Here is a 17,113-nt window from a genome sequence, read left to right on the forward strand (position 1 = left end):
TGTACTGCTGATGGTAATGCAGACTGGTACAACCCTGTTGTGAGGGAATTTGGTAATATCAAAACCACATGTGCATTTACGTTCTAATTCAGCAGTCTTCCTAGGAGTTTTACCATGCAGACCCACCTCTAACAATACAAATATGCATATGCACAAGATTATTTGCTGCAGCATTGTTTGTAATTGTAAAATATTGGCACAAACTAAATGCCCCTGCACAGAATAGTGGTTGTAAAAATCATGGCATGTCCATACAATGGAGTACTATACAACTGCGAAAACACAAGGAAGTGCTCTATGAGCCAATGTGGAATGGAAAGTAGGAATGTAGGAATCTCTATTCCTAGGGTATATGGTTAAGCGAAAAAACAAAATGTGAAGAGCAGACAGCAGCTAGTATTTTATTGGTCATCACAAGAGACAGGGCGAAAGGGGGTGGAGAGACTGGAACAGTGGGAAAGAGGAGAGGAGAGGAGTGGCATCTCTCTGAGTACCCCAGTTGGTGTGCTTTGACCTTTAGAACTACATTAGCATTTGCCTGCTCAGATGACAAGTAAATAATACGAGGGTGTGAGTAAAACCCAAAATGGAGTGGAAACAGCACAGTGAAGGGAAGCGAGGAAGAAAATGCCTAACCAAATAACTTTGAACACAACATGTTGACTGTATACTGTAAGTCTAAAAACAAAAAGAGCTATAAATAATTATTGTACAGTCGTTAGTCATTTTTATCCCACAGATACGGGCTAGCAATTCTGAAATCACTTGGTGTATATTCTAGCATTAAGCAAATAAATACATTGTTGGTTTTTTAATGTAGGACATACTAGCTGGTCAAAAAAATATTTCTTCAGTGATTTTTTTTCTGCAAGTAGAGACTCATTAAAGTATTCATGAAATCCCTAAAAAACTACTAGAGTTAAAATTTTTGTGTATGTGATGTGTTCCTGGGTCCTAGCAGTTGGGAGGCTGAGGCAGAGGAGGTTGCCAACCTGAGCTTCCTAAAATACATTCACACATGTTGAATAAGCGCATGTACATACCTTTTGTCAGTCTCAAAAGGGTCCATGGCTCACCAAATGCTGGAAAAGTTTTTATCTCTGCTCTCTTCATATCCCCTGGGAGGTAAATGTTACCACCCCTGTTAAGTGGGGACAGCTGAGGCCCCTCTGCAAATGGCAGGTCAGGGTGATCCAGGAAGACTTAGGAGAGGCGATGTCAGGAACTAGTGAAATGAAACCACGATGTAGGAAAACCCACCATTGTCTTGAGGAAAGGAACACAAGGTGGCTGTTGTAGCCATCATCTCAAGAATCATCTCGGAGAGCAGCGATTATAAACAGCTGGTTTTCTCCTCTCCTTTCTGGAAAACAATGTTGCTGCTCTCAGCATCCTCCCGTTTGGTGTGCCAAAGATTGTGTGTGTTGAGTAAGAACTCAGGCTGGTCCTGTGTGCTCCAGGGAGACTGGAGACCAGACCAAAGAGAGCTCCTCGTGTTCCAGGCCAGGGCCCTGATGGCCAGCACGTGCACGTCTCATTTCTCCTTGGCCTGAGCCCACAGCACTGCCAAGGCTGCAGTTCCTGGTGGTCTCACCTGTCCCGAAGCACCACGCTGGCCCTCTCTCGGGACATTGCACAGTGCTTCACCCACCCACTGCCCGTGCTTCCCCTGCACTGTGTTTCTGACAAGTCAGTGGACCTAGGCCTGTTTCTGTCAGACCACTTGCCCTGTACATTCTGTTTAAACAACATTCTTTGGCTCTTTTATCCTGCCGGCTAACTAACCTAGTACTACTACAGTGGTATTGACGGATTTTTGCCATTGCCTGCCATTTTGTGAGGAACACTCGGGAGATTCCCTTAAGAGGAGCAGACAGCTTAAGTGCTGTCACTAACAAGGTAATCACATTCCCTCTGCTTACTTCTTTACATAATTCCAGTCAGATTCAGCAGTTTCAGTCCTGGTCTAGTTGATAGGATCCAGCTGCCCCTCACTGAGAGGGTGACCCTGAACTGGTGGCATTATTCTTTCCTGACACATGGAAGTTCTGGAAGGATTGTGCCATCGCAGAGAGATTTGGACAAAATGCCTGTACTTCGGGCCCAGCACTCCTGAGAAAAGCCGGGCAGCCCAGCCCAGCCCCTGGGCCCGGCACTGAAGGTGCACTTCCCGGATTTCCCACTGGGTGCGCAGTCATGTGTGCGGTGCTGTGTAAGCCGTGTCCAAGTCAGACTGGCAGTGAGTCCCACCCTCCCTGCGTGCGCACCAACCCCCCGCAGGTCTGGTGTTGAGGATGGGTACGTGGTTGCAGCCACAAGGCCTGGCTCTGAGTCCTGCCCAGATTCTTACTACCTGTGTAGCTGAAGGCTGCTCATCTCTCATCAGTCCGCACAGCTAGAAATTGGGTTACTGCTCACCCTGACCCTGCGTGAGGTTATCTATCACTTGCTCTAAGGACCGCATGCTTTCTTTACCTGAGAGCCTGTGACAGCAGCAATCACCACTATACAAGCATTTTTATTTCTACTCTAACAAAACTTAAGACAGTTTTTTGTGCACATTAATATTACAGTGGAACATTCATGCATGTTTGCCCTTAAAGCAGCAGGGAGGGACCAGTGCCTAGGACAGTAGTTGACAATGGTGTGTGCGACTGATCACTTGTATTTTCTTGTCCTCTTTTTTATCCCTGCTGAAACCACTGTCCCTCAAATAGTAGAAGTGTTAAATGAGCGAACCCGATCATTATCACCGCAAACCTTATGAAACTCCTCTAGTGGTACCTAATGTCTCCGCTGCCATGACCCAGCTCCCTTTCTAGACCCTGGGTAATAAGAAAGCACCAGCAGGTCCCTCGATGCAAGTCAGGTGAAATCAGGCAAAGATGGGAAGGTGCCTGCCTCGGTCTCCCTCAGAATCAGGAGAGGAGCTGGTTTAAGTGTCTGACTTGGTTCCTTCTTTAAGGTGATGTTTCATAATCTTCCCAGTGACTTTCCCAACATCCCTACATGTGTTTTCCTCATTGGCCTGAAAAGAGAGAGACCCAGGATACTTCAGTATGCACTGCTGGGGGAGACAGGCACTCAGCCGAGCTTGTACGGTGCTTGTGAGCTTGCTTTTTCTTCTCTGTGATCTCTTTCCTCTGTGTGGTTCCAGGACTACAGCATGAAGGAATTTTCCGGGTGTCTGGATCCCAGGTGGAAGTGAATGACATCAAAAATGCCTTTGAGAGAGGTGAGGGGACCACCAGGAAGATAAGACCGAATGTCTGCCAGCCTCCTGGGGTGTTGGCTCCACCAGAGCTTTGGAAGCCTGCTTCCTCCTCTCCAGCCGGGCAGTTGCTCCCCACACACAGCCCATCAGCCATGCGGGGAGATGCCGGCCACATCCCAGCTTCCTTCCTTCTGGGCCCCACCCTTCCTGCCTCTCTCCTTCGGATGATCTGCCAAAACCAAGAAGTTAACTATGATGTCTAGGCAGTTTATGGCTTCATCCGGAACCCTTGGTGGCAGTTAATATCAAGGCTAATGTGCCTGTTCATTGTAGCCCATTTATTATCGTGTGGACTATTAAGGTAATGGGCAAGCTTTGGCAATTTCCGTCACTGTAATGGAAATATATAGTTTCAATTTGAGGTTAGTCCTGTCATTAAATCTAATTACATCTGATACAAAATTTTCCATGGGGAGCTCCTGTAAGTAGGTGTCCTTTGCTGGGGGCCACATGGCCTCGTTTTCCTCCCCCAGAGACTCAGGCCCAGCCTGCTTTCGAGATTCTTGTGAGAGAGGCAGTTGCTGTGCCCAGGCCCGGGCACGACCTGGAGCCTGCGAAGATTGCTTTATCTGTCCCGGGTCTGTCCCAGCTGTGGCCACCGTGCTGGCAGAGTGATGTACTGGTGGAGGACATGAGTGGGTCCCCCTTCCCCACCGCTTCTACTTTGCCCTGTGTGTTTGTGCCTCTCTTACTTTCTTTCCTTTGCGGGCATTGCTTATCCTCAGGAGAGGACCCCCTGGCGGGGGACCAGAATGACCATGACATGGATTCCATAGCAGGCGTCCTGAAGCTTCACTTCCGGGGTCTGGAACACCCGCTGTTCCCCAAGGACGTCTTCCATGACCTAATGGCGTGTGTCAGTAAGTACCGTCCTGGCTCCAGACTGGTTCCTGCCCACAGCTGCTGGTAGCAAGAGGTCTAAACATTTCCATGGAGCTCTTTGTCTCCTTAGATGCTTTGCACTAAAGTTTTCCTGTTTTACATTTTCCCCAGTGATTCTTTCATTCTCACCCTCACTCTTTCCTCCCTGGTGCTAGAGGTAGGGGCGGGAAGAGTGACTTTTCAGTGAGAATCCAGACCCCGAGTCGGGACTCCTGGCTCTTTTGATTCGTTTCAGTCATAAACTTTGTTCTTGGGAGAAGGCTTTATCTCCCTTTAGTAAAATGCCTTTGTATTCATCCATAAGGCCTAGTCTTTTCAGTTCTGTAAAGCTTACACATCAGGGTTTGGGCTTTTCCTGATACCAGAGTCAAAGCGTAAGTATTACAAATGTTTCCTATTTGTTGTTTTATCCATGGCACAGCTTACCTGCTAGGTGTGTTTATGTGCATCCTAAGAACAAAACCCCACTGCACATTTAAAAGCAGTCACATGATATTTTCTCAGAGAGCTTACGTATTTTCTGTTTTCTTAGGAGTTCCCTGCCTTTTACTCTAAAATTTGGGGCTTGTAAAGCTATTCTTAACCATTTAGTTCAGCTCACGATGCTGAAACATCCTCTCCTTTGTTTCCATGGACAACTGTCTGTGGAAATGTAGAATAAAATCAGGTCTTCTTGAAAGCAGATGTAATTTGAAGGATAGCCCCAGAGGCAGGAGGAGATGAGGCCTTTGAAATGGAGACAGGAGGGGGGCGGGGATTTAGCTCAGTGGTTTCGCCGCTTGCTGTGCAAGCACAAGGACCCGAGTTCAATCCCTGGTACCAAAAAAAAAACAAAACAGAAATGGAGACAGGAGGGCCGAGGATTTAGCTCAGTGGTGACGCCTGCCTCAAAAGCGCAAGGTCCCAAGTTCAATCCCCAATTCCAGAAATAAACAACAACAACAAAAAGAAATGGAGACAGAATCCCTCTGCCCAGGTTGACCAGGGTCCTCATGCTCCCTGGCTTTCCCGTCTGGCTTAGTATTTGCCTTGAGTCCTTGTCCCTTTCAATCACTCTGAGAACAGCCTGGAGCAGTGGTGGCAAACCTATGGCACGCGTGCCACAAGCAGGCTGTTTGTATCATTGAAAGGTTCGCCATCACAAGCCTAGAGCAGTCAAGAAATTGGCTCTCTGGTTTTCTCCGCTGACCCCTTCTCTGTGGGAGTCTACGTGATGGAAGCGAATTATGTGTGTGACTAAGTATGTGCACCCTTAGCTCATGTCTGCCTCCTGGATTGGGCCCAGGCACCATCCCTTAAGCTGGGCTGCAATGGCTGAGAGAGTCTGAGATCCCTGACGTATCCCTTGTTCCTAACCCAGTACTTCCCGTTTCTTTCTCTCATAAAGGCAGTCATAGAAAATAGCAGTCACGTAAATGTCACTTGTACAAAATGGCGGTGTCTGTACCATACACTGCCCATCTGTCCATGGCTGCAGCCGCTGGCACAGGGCTCTGCCTGTAGCTTAAGTGGTTGACACTGTGAGAGTTGGGGTGATTCCACGGGGCCTTTCATCCCCTGCCTCTGACCGCTTCCTGCTCATTCCTCCTGTTGATGAGAGGAGGAGACGAGCCAGACTCGTCCAGAGAGGGGAGGACAAGGATCTGGGCAGGCTGGGTGCTGAACATCATGGTGGGATGGTGGTCAGCTCGTTGTCTGTGCTGGTTTTGAGAAGAGCATGGTAGATGCTGGGGGCTCGGGGCCTCCAACACTTCCTGCGACCAGAAGCACAGCAGTGACAGGTGGTCTCTGGCAGCAGCCCATTCTCAGAAGCAGCCGGGATCACATTCCAGTCACTGGGCTCCCATGCTGTGTAGACTGATCTGCTGCTCTTTGTGCTGTGCATGCTGGTGACAAGGGCTTCCGGCCATTCCTCCAGGCGTCTCGGTCACAGGGTAGGATAACACTGCTTTCTTCTTTCAGCAATGGACAACCTGCAGGAGAGAGCTCTGCACATCCGGAAAGTCCTCCTGGCCCTACCCAAAACCACTCTGATTATCATGAGATACCTCTTTGCCTTCCTCAGTCAGTAAGTAGCCACCCCAGTGAACACATGGATCAGGGCCTGGCTTTGGCTGCTTGGCTCCTCGGCTGTGGATGGCTCTGTTCATTCCCACCAGTGCACATGTACCGAGCGCCTACTGCATGCTGGCCACAGTGCTGGGCTGTAAGGACACGTTGTTCAGGGAGAGATAGCGTTTAGCTCGTGATCCGGGGAAGGAGACAGACAGTAGCAGGCGTATCAGATGGGATAGGTGCTTAGAAGCAAAAGGGATTAAAGAAGGGGATAGAGGCTGGGCTCTGTGGCACATGCCGGCAATCACAGTACTTGGGAGGCTGAGACCAGGAAGATGGGGAGTTTCAGGCCGGCCTGGGTTACACAGCAAGACCCTGTCTCAAAAAAAAAAAAATAGATGAGTACAGGATTGGGGCAGAAGTGAGAGGAAGGAGAGCACTTTTGCGGGGTGGTCAGCAAAGGCCTCTCTGAGAAGACAGGGCATGAGCAGCAGCCTAAACGCTGAAAAAGGAGCCACAGGGACAGGCATTGATAAGATGGACAGACGTGCATGTGGGAAGTGTTGGCACATTTCCAAGGGAAGAGTGTAATAACCTGATGTATGGACAGTATTGGTTTGAAAATCTGCCAGCTACTTGGTGTGGGGTCACGGGGAGGAGGGGCCTGTTCTGAATTGTGTGCGGTTGGCCGAGGGGTGGGAAGACAGAAGGGCGGGTAAGCAGGAAGGGTCAGGCTGGGGATGGATTTTAACCCGAGCATTGACAGGACTTGCTCGTGGACTGGATGTGTAGAGTGTGAGGGAAGAGAGAAACCCTGCTTTTTTGGCATGAGGAACAGGGAAATTGTGATGTTTTTATGGAATTAAGGAAGATAGGCGTAAGGAAGGGAATCAAGACAAGGTGCCCGCGTGGGCAGTGCCATTTGAAGGCACCTGTTGGGCACCCCAGTGGCAGTTTTCAGCAGCTGAACAGAGGGGCCTGGCTCTGGGGAAGCCTGGGTGTCGGCTCAAGAACAGTGTCAGTGTATCGGGCGTGTTTAGCTGGTCCCGGGTCTGAGTGTGGGCAGAAGAAAGCTCTGAGGACCAGGGGGCCTTGGGCTTGGCTAAAGCAATTCCTCCTGTGCCAGCAGCATGTTCTAGCCCGGGGCCAGCACGAGGGTCCTCACGTGGCAGTGAAGGCATCAAGCAGGAACACGGGCACCCGGCTTCTCGGGAGCCTCAGTCTTCACTTTGCTTACACTACAGCTTTCCCCCTCAAAACCCTGGGCCTGAGCAGAGCCAGATAAGGCATCCATCCGGTGTGCTGCCTTTTGGCTTGTTGTGTCCGGGAAGCACTAAAACAGCATATAACTTCTCGGGCTTCCGCTAGCTTCTTCTGAAAAGCCCTTAGATCTGGCAATGCTGGACCTGTGTCCAGTGTGGCAGCAACTCCCTGTGGAGTCCCAACTCCACCTCTCCCTGTCCCTCCCCAGGCCCAAGACCGACATCACTTGGCATCATTATCCAGGGCCAGAGATCTTATGCAGGCTTTAATATCATGACGCGTTATATAAAATTGTAAGCATTTATATGTGCACATGTATGAATTTTGGGGGAGAGAGAATACCTAGTTTTGATCAAATTCTGTTTTGTTTCCTTGCTTGTTTGAGACAGACTCACTCTGTTTCTCAGCTGGCCCCAAACTCCTACAGGCAAGCAGTCCTCCTGCCTCAGCCTCCCAAGTAGCTGGAACTACAGGCATGAGCCACTGTGCCTGTTCTATTGCCAAATTCCTAACCCTTGTGCCCCTCAGATGCAGTAAAGAGCCACTGGTTAGCACCTAAACTGAGGTATTCCCCTGTGAATTGGAGGAGAAAAAGGATTGTGGTCTTTTTATCTTTCCTTGGTACACTGGGAATCAAACCCCAGGGCCTTGCAAATTTGGCCTACTTTTTAATGGAAGTCAAAAAATGGACCCAATTCACGAGACCACAGCCCTGGAAACTAAGTCCTCCTCAGGCCCCTGGTCATTGCCACCACCTGTAAGTTGAACAGTTCTTTCCTTTGTAAGCTTCACATCGTTCCTCCTCTGCCATAGCGCTTTACTTGGCACACTGAGGGCTAGAGTTTGTCCCTTTTGACCATCAGGCTTCCCAGAAACTACTGGTGTTCTTTCCTGCTACCAAAACACTATCAGATCACACCTAAGAAACCAGCCCTTGCTGAAGCCTCCTGTCTCCATGACGCCAGGGCCTGGCCAGCCTGGGATCCTCCCCATTAGCCTTGGCTGTCTTATCTCTCGGTTGTTCCTGCTGAGGTTACCAGGGTCATTTCCACTCCTCTTTATCCAGTGTCCCAGGAAGACTTAGAAGCTTCCCCAGTCTTTTCTAAACCTCTGCTTCTTTCAATTTAGGATCCAGAGAAGGTTGTAAAATTAAATCTTTAAGAAGCCTGTGAAGCAGTCCAGCCACTGGATTTCTAACCTCCCTGTTGCTCCCATATTTGATTCTAGGTCCTGGAGAACAGCCATTCTCAGCTCTTCCTCCCTGTGACCATTGGTCATGTCCATCGAGCCACTTTTCATGTCCTGCAGTGACTCTCAAGGGGGCCTGAGGGGCATCTCAGAACCTCCAGGAGAGGAGAGAATGGTTGGGTTAGAGGGAACCCCGCTCTGTAACAGGAGTCTGGATGTGAGTTTTATTTACCTAGGAATAAAACTGCATAATTCAGAAGAGCAGCTGCGGAGGGCTGGATCACAGGGCTCTGGATCTGTCAGAACCGGAGCCAGGCAGTGCCTGCTGGTGTCTGTGGCAGGCCACACACCTGCAGAGCTCACGGTTCTGTGGGCTGTGTGGGGATTTGTCCGGAGCTGGCCTAGCACTCCAGACCTGGACAGGCAGGAGCAGTGGGGACTTGCCAGGCACCGTGGCCCATCGAAGGCCTGGGATCTCTGGCCAGGGTCTTGCTGAGCAGGGGGAGGTCCCAGAACAAATAAATACCCAGGATAAAGTTAGCCTCCATCCCAAGGAAGCGCGAGTGGAGCCTGAACAGCACACTAACCCTTTCCTAAATAAATCCTGAATGTATTAATAGAAAGGATATTATGAAAGTGAAAAACAATTGCATTAAGCATTTGAGAAATTCACTGTCTTGGTGGAATACAAAAGCTATCGGTTGGCTGTTTTCTTATTAAGTGTAGAGGCAGGAATGGGATATCCCTAATAATGTGATTGTTTTGCTCTATAAGAAGGCACACTCTGCACAGTGCCCATTACCAGGGCAAGCCGAGGCTCCCTGTCTGCGCTGCTGGCTTGGGGGGGTTGGGCTGTGGATCCACGCTGAGCTTGGTAGAGCGACGTGTTCTCAAGGGAAAGTGAGTGGCGGATAAGCTCCAGGTTGGGCGTGAGGAGGGGGTGGAAGGCACATTGGCATGGGAACTGGAGAGAAGCGAAGGTCAGACTAATACGCAGGTACCTCCCTCTACCTCTCCCTGGCTCCCGAATGACCATCCGGCGGTCACTCCTGTGTCCCCAGGTGACTTCCTGATGCCCGCAAAGCCAGGTGGCAATCTGTGGGCCTTGTGCCTTTGCCCTTGGCAGGGCCACCTGTGACTGTGTCTCCTGGGCATTCATGCGCCAGCTTTCCAGCTTGGCCCCTTTGCCTTCTCCAGTTTGTCACAGTTCAGTGAAGAGAACATGATGGATCCCTACAACCTCGCCATCTGCTTCGGGCCCTCGCTGATGTCAGTGCCGGAGGGCCATGACCAGGTGTCTTGCCAAGCCCATGTGAACGAGCTGATCAAAACCATCATCATCCAGCACGAGAACATCTTCCCCAACCCCAGGGAGCTGGAGGGCCCCATCTACAGCAGAGGAGGAAGCATGGAGGATTACTGGTAGGGGCTCGGGCTGGAGGTGGGAGCGGTCACCAGTGCACACTGGCGTGGGGGACAGATGGCCAAGGGAACAACGCTAAAGGGAAACACAGCGTCCTCCAGCCTGCACTCCAGGCCTGGGCTGCTACGACAGACCCTGGCCTCAGTCTACCTATGGAGCCAGTACCGCTCGAGCCACCTCCCTTCCTTATGAGTTCTGGGTGGTGAGGTGCCGTTCCAAAAGGCAGGGACCACATTAATAGCGGTACTAATACCTCAGGAAAGGAGATTTTGCAAAGCTGTGTGTAAAACTGCTGTTTGCTGGTCAACAGCATCCCCATAGCCTCTACTCTGTGCTGTGGATTTTAAGAAAGGCAGGCCGGGGTCCCAGGGAGCCCCATGCTTCCTGGGAAGAGTTTAGACAATGAGGCATCATTTCCTGGCTGTGAGTTTACAGGAGAACACATTGGAACGGTTTGAGAAATGTGTGAGGAGGAAGTGGGCTCAGCTCCATTGGGGCAGGCTCGGCTTGGTGGCACGCCGAGCAGAATCACAGTCCTTGGGGCAAGGGTTTCATGACGGGGTTGAGAACAGAGCCAAAAGGAATCCCTAGGGAGCAGCTGTGCTGGACCCCTGTACTGGACAGACAATCCACTCATTTCCCAACAGACAGAGCCCTGTGGCCACATGGTTACAGGGAAGCCTCTGCAGCCCCTCGAGGCCATCTCGGCGGAGGGAGCTCAACCCCATCTCATCCTGTAGTGCACGGACCCGTCCGTTACCCATGCAGCCTGCCATGATACGACTCAGTGTCATTTTTCTGAGTCTCTTGCAGTCTGTGATGCCCCTTACCTCCCTCCGCCCTTCCCTTCTTCCCCAAGCAGTATTTCAGCCTGGGCTGAAAACAGAAGCCAGCCCAAATCGGATGCTCTCTGAGGTCAACATCGAACCAATTCAGCCAGCCCCATTGCTATCCACTGAGGTAGGGGAGGCCAGAGGGGCCGCTTTCTCCTTGACCCCCAAGCACAGACTCTTGCCAAGGAGTGAAGGAAGTGACCTTCGTACCTCTGAGCATCCCAGTAGCACTGACATTCCGAGTTCACTCCTCTGCCACACTGCAGAGCCCAGGTCAGGTCCAGACTGGAAGAACCTCAGCTGGCTGCCCAGGAGAGAAAGTTCTGCCACTGACACGTGGCCACCGGGCAGTGGCTGGGGAGGTGCTCAGCTCCAGCCTCAGCCCGCTGGCTGCTGGGCTCCCGGGAGCAGACCTTGTGCACGTGACACGAAACTGGTTTTCCCCTCTCAAGAGGAGTGACAGTGTGGAATCCTACTTCCAAAGTCAGGCAGCATGCCTGCCCTAGCGCTCAGCGGGCAAACCACAGGTTCAGGACTGCTCAGAGCACAGAGTTGCTTCTCCCCAGCCCTGTTTGGGGAGCCTTCGTCCATTCTTCTCCTTAGACCCCTGTTTGCCATGCATTTGACATTTATTACACCACAGGGCCAGACAGGGAACGTTACTACCACAGTCTCAGGCTAGGTGGGAGGCCCTGGGCCGCGGGCCAGAGGTGCCGGTGAGCAGCGTTCTGTGATCTGAATTGAGACCCACTCTGAAGCTCCCCACCCGAGAAGTGCCGGCGAAGTGAGCTAAGACAGTGGAGGAGGGAGCCCCAAACTCTGGAGGATGGCCAGGAGACAGAACCCCCCCTGGCCACTGGTCCTCCCTCAGCTGTAGGCAACCCATTTCCCGACTTGCCAGTCCTGAGACAGGAGCTCAGTGGGTGTTCTAGGACAGCCTGCGGGCACGTGGCAGCTCCGGGTCCTCAGGTGCTGTGGGCCTGGGGGGTGTTAGGGGGTTGGGGTATGGCATGAAAGAAGCATAGGGTTTCCAGGCCAGAAGGGACCTTCCAAAGCATCTTGCCATGGTACAGAGGTTTTAGCCGCACCTGACCAGCGGCACCCAGGTCATGTCAGGCGGGTTAGAGACACAGGTTCCCCAGTCCAGCCCCAGCCGGACCAGCTGCTCAGAAACTCAGGGGTGGGGCCATGGGTTTACAGCCCTCCAGGGCTCCCTGCAGTCAGAGCTGTCCCTTAGTAGACGTCCCAGGAAAAGGTTTGCCTTTAACCTGTGCGCCCTGAGAGCCCCGTGAGTTTCCAGAATGCCACCAAACTTAGCAGAGGGACTTTCAGCCCAGAAAACATGAGGGATTATGCCCACGTGTTTTGACAAAGAGGAATCCCTGTTGGTGCTCTGAGGATGTTCTGTGGAGTCAGAGAAACCCCCTTGGGCCTTGGTCACCTAGTCTTTCAGGAGCTCCTAGGGCTGCAGGACCAGTGCCCGGGGAGGGAGGGCCGGCAGGGCTGGTAGGCACTGTCTGGGAAGGCCGGAAACCTCAGACGTGAACGGGGATTTCCTCTGCTTTTCAAGAATTGAGTACTGTCATCTACTCTGAGGTCCCTGGCCATTCTCTCTACCCTGGATGATTTTTTAAAAGATGAATTTTTGTTTTGTTTTTTGGTTGGTGATTGTTTCTTCTCCTCCTCCTCCTTCTCTTTGGTCCCCTACTCCCTTCCTTCCTTCTTTCTTCCTTCTTCCATGTTCTTCTTTCCTTCTTCCTTTTCCTCCTCTTCCTCTTTCTCCTTCTTGTCTTCTTCCTCCTCTTGTTCTCCCTCCTCTTTTTCCTCTTCCTCTTCCCCCTTCCTCCTCTTCTTCTTCCTTCTTTTTCCTCTTCTTCCTCTTCCCCTTCCTCTTCCCCCTCTTCCTCTTTCCCTTCCCCTTCCACCTCCTCCTCTTCCCCCAACCCCCTCCGTGCTTGCTGGGCAGATGCTGCACCACTGAGCTACATCCCCAGAAAGATGAGCTTTTTAAAGAACTCGACCAGGCTTCCGTCCTTGCCCTCCTGCAGAATCTAACGTGCAGCAAATTCCTCTGCCGGCCACTTCTTGACTCACTTCCCTCCTTCTCACCAGTACACAGGCTGAAGCATCAAGCAGCATAGGGTACTGAACAAAGCGAGAAGGAAGGGACGGGGCATAGCTAAGGGGGTGGAGCACCTGCCTACTGTGACCAAGGCCCTGGGTTCAATCTGAGCACTGCAGAAGATTAATTTAAAAAGAAAGGAAGGCAGAAGAAGGAAAGAAGTGCCACTTAGGCAGCTGGGGATTTAGCTCAGTGGTTTCGCCTCCTGCTGCACAAGCGCAAAGGACCCGAGTTCTATTCCCAGTACCAAAAAAAAAGATAGGCATTAAAAAGTGATAGAAAATTTGGGGAGATTTGGCTCAGTGGTTTCGCCACCTGCTGTGCAAGCGCAAGGACCGGAGTTCGATCCCTGGTACCAAAAAAAAAAAAGCTGTAAAATGGGCCGGGGATTTAGCTCAGTGGTTTCCCCGCCTGCTGCGCAAGCACAAGGACCCAAGTTTGATCCCCAGTACCAAAAAAAAAAAAAAAGGTTCAAAAGAAGTGCCACTTAGGGAGCACTCCAGATGCCTTGCTAAGCGGTACCAGTAACTCCCACCAATGCTAGGAGGTGGGCAGACCGCTGTTCTTGTGTATGGCCGGTACCTAGTGGTGCGGAGAGATTGCAGCGTGCTTCTCTGGGCTCGCCTAACGGTACCGACGCAGTTGCTCCTGACAGAGCGGCTCATTGCTTCTTCCCTGCAGCACTCCCTCTTTGGGAATCAGCCGTGAGCTCACCTGGAGTTAGCCCGGGAGTTGTTGCCCTGTCCTGTGTTTTCTGAAGGGTTTCCCTTTGGAGGTAGTCTAAGTCCCAAATAGTCTCCAGCAGTTTTCTGGCAGGAGCTGGAGTGGGGAACTGTGGAGTGTTTTCTCCACTCTTCCTGAGTGTTTTCTGTGTGTAAGCCAGGATAGGAGCACAGGATTGATTTCATGCTCTTGCTCGCGAGAGGCAGTCTGAAGGGGAGAGCAAATGTTTGCAAGCGGTGCCTGATGCCTGGGTCACTCTCACTTCTGTCACAGTGATAGCCCACATGGAGAGACTACCTCAGCTGAAGACTCCACGCAGGATGTGACCACAGAACACCACACAAGCGATGACGGTATGAAGCCTGCTTCCTGCTCACCGGGGCTGCCAGTGCTCTCGGTCAGGCTGCACGTCCCGTTCACCTGACGAGCTTCTGCCTGGCCGTCCCCTGGGGACTGTCCCTTGCCCTTCCTCTCTCCCTTTCCCGGAGGGGCGTCCGCCACTAGAACAGGCGTTATGCTAAGCCAGAGGTGAAGACCCAGACCTTCACGGCCAGCCAGGGTCCCTTAGCACACCCCACACTCCTCCCAGGTAGGTGGGGGGGGCGCTAAGGGAGAGAGATGCTTTGGAACCCGCACGCCGGGGCGAGTGGGAGGAGGGTGCAGAAGCCACTCACCTGCACGCCTGCCGCTTGGAAAACAGCCTTTCTACCCTCAGGCGTGCGAGCGCAGAGCAGTCTGCTGAGTGTGCGCCCAGGGCCCGACGCTCAGCTGCCACCCTGGGCCTCTGCAGTGCCCGTGATTGACTAGGATCTGTCTGGCCACACACTTCCCCTGCGTCCAGCAGCTCCTCACCTCCATTTCTGGATCACTTGGGCTTGGGAAGGCTCAGTAGCTGACAAGGGGCTTCAGAATTTGCTAGGCAGAAGAATAAAATGGCACAGTTTTCAGAGTTTTGCTGCCCCCTCCCTTGCTTCAAATGAATTCTGCTCTCCTGTGCCAGCTTTTAAAGGGGGAAAACATGAGGATTGCTTCTCTAGATCCTGATGGGAGGAGGGTCAGTCTGATCGTCTGCCACATCTGAGGGGGATAGGCAAACTAGGGAATTTCTGGATGGATCAGAGCTGCCTCAGCACTGTTAGAGGCTTTGTGCATTTTATCTGCTGATCTCTACGGAAATAGGGCACTGTTTTACAGTTGAGAAAATGGGGGTCAGAGAGGTCAAGTGGCAGACAGGCTGTAGAGAACACATCCACATCGGGAGACTTAGATTCTCTTAGGTTCTTGGATTAGGAGACCTTCTCTGGTCAGCCTCCTGCAGTGAAATCTCTGGCCCTGCCTGTTCAGCAGCAGACTTGGGGCTGACTGGGCATGGCGTTTCTGTTTGTTTATTGGGTTTTCATTTGTTTTGCTGTACTAGGGATTGAGTTCAGAGCCTTCACACTGAGTTACATCCCCAACCCTCTTTACTCTGTATTTTTAAATTTTGAAACAAGATCTTGCTAAGGCTGGGCTCGAACTTGTGATCCTCCTGCGTCTGCCTCCGGAGTGCTGGGATCACAGGTGTGCGCTGCCACACCTGGCTCTGGTCTTGTTTTTAGGCAGTTGTCTCCTCTACTTCCCAACAGATCTGACTTTCAGGGTCTAGCTTTCTGGGAGCCTTCTCTTTAGAGCAGCCTAGAACAGATAAGGACAGTGACAGCAGCGACCAGTGCACACACCTCACAGCACTGTTCCCCAGCTTTCACAAGTGGGGGTTCATTGGCTCCTCCTACAGTTTCACAGGAAGGGCACTTTATTATCCCCATTCCATGGACGAGACAGAAGCCTACACAAAAGTAAAAGTACACTGCATTTGTAAACACCTTTTAGTTTTTCAAATTATTTTCATGTGCATTTTTCCACAGTTGACCAGGCCAGTTATTTTCTTTTAATAGAGATGAAGAAGTCATGTTCTACTGAAGGGAATGGATAACATAAATAAATGACTTAAAATACAGTATGATAAATTTTGTGCAATTAATGGAGTTTCTAGATAATCAGAAAAGAAGTAATGCTTAAAATAGAGTATAGCAGGTTCGATGATAGGGAGATCAGCATAATGAGCTGTATGAAAACGGAGGAGTTGCCAGAGACGGCAGGATCTTGATGCGTCTCGCGAGGCAGAGAGAAAGGGACTCGAGGTCAGGGGACAGTGGAGCGAGGCAGGGAGGGACAGCAGCTTGTTCAGGGTGACGGCCAGGCCGGACGGGGATGGCCACCCTCCCTGCTTAGATTTCACGCCGCTCACCCCGCCAAGTCCGGCTGGGGGCCGTTCCGCCCAGGCTCCTGCACCTGTGGGTGCTGACCGCACTTGTCCTCCTCCTCCGTCCTTGCCAGAGTGCGACCCCATCGAGGCCATTGCCAGGTTTGACTACGTGGGCCGGACAGCCCGGGAGCTGTCCTTCAGGAAGGGGGCGTCGCTGCTGCTTTACCAGCGGGCGTCCGACGACTGGTGGGAAGGCCGGCACAACGGGATCGACGGGCTCATCCCCCATCAGTACATCGTGGTCCAAGACACGTACGTAGGGCCCTGCACCTCTAGGGGTGGCCCCTGGCTCCACTGGGGGAGTGCAGTTCACTTGGGAGCTGTAGGAAGGCGAGGGGACTGAAGGGGTCTGAGGCTCACAGTTCCCCGAAGGGAGTCCCCCCAGCTCTGTGCAGAATGTTTTTTCATTTTTCCACTGTGATCCCCCTTTGAGTCCCTCTGCCATCCATTTGTTTTTGTTTTTAGTTTTTGGCTTTTTGAGACAGGGTATCATGTAGTTCAGACTGGCCTTGAGCTCACTATGGAGCTCATTATGGAGTTCAGGCTGGCCTTGAACTTGCAGTGGTCCTCCTGCCTCAGGCTCCTGAGTGCTGAGATTATTTACCACCACGCCCGGCCAGCCATTCGTTTCAGAGACCTGTCAGCCAGTGCTCACCAACATGTACACCTGATGAGCCATAATGTGGCCTTTACCTCCCCTCATACATTTCCTTTCCAGAAAGAGCAGGTAGGGGAGACATTTTTGTCTCTCTGTCCTTTTTTCTTTTTTGTTTTTAAAACAGCCGTGTACACCCCACCTAGCTGGGATGCTGTGGCTCTTTCCACCTCCATGGGAACACGAGGAGTCACTCTCTGGGAGGAGTTCGGCTCAAGCACCCCTGTGGAAGTGACCCAAGTTCACTTAGCCCAGATGAGGCCAATTTGGGGCGAGATGGGGAGAGGAAGGAGAAGAATGTCTGGGGACAAAGGGAGCCTGGACTGGTCCCCAAGACTGCACTACGTGGGCTGTCAGTCGCTCCCTGCCTTCGAAGCACGGTCTGGGGGC

General features: G+C 51.8%; 1 protein-coding gene across 8 annotated transcripts in view; it reads left to right on the forward strand.

The window, feature by feature from the left end:
* The window catches only part of Srgap2 (SLIT-ROBO Rho GTPase activating protein 2), a 231,582-nt gene that overhangs the window by 203,804 nt on the left and 10,665 nt on the right, over window positions 1–17,113 (forward strand). For all 8 annotated transcript variants that reach the window (XM_021242341.2, XM_021242342.2, XM_004862070.4 and 5 more), the window contains 6 exons: window positions 3,158–3,235; window positions 4,000–4,134; window positions 6,119–6,224; window positions 9,860–10,084; window positions 14,037–14,116; window positions 16,140–16,320. In XM_021242341.2, the coding sequence (XP_021098000.1) occupies window positions 3,158–3,235; window positions 4,000–4,134; window positions 6,119–6,224; window positions 9,860–10,084; window positions 14,037–14,116; window positions 16,140–16,320 (805 nt within the window). The remainder of the gene's footprint in view (window positions 1–3,157; window positions 3,236–3,999; window positions 4,135–6,118; window positions 6,225–9,859; window positions 10,085–14,036; window positions 14,117–16,139; window positions 16,321–17,113) is intronic.

This window comes from Heterocephalus glaber, unplaced genomic scaffold (assembly GCF_053883595.1).
Source record: "Heterocephalus glaber isolate CG9 unplaced genomic scaffold, H.glaber_assembly_v1.0 deba00001600, whole genome shotgun sequence".
Lineage (NCBI taxonomy): Eukaryota > Metazoa > Chordata > Mammalia > Rodentia > Bathyergidae > Heterocephalus > Heterocephalus glaber.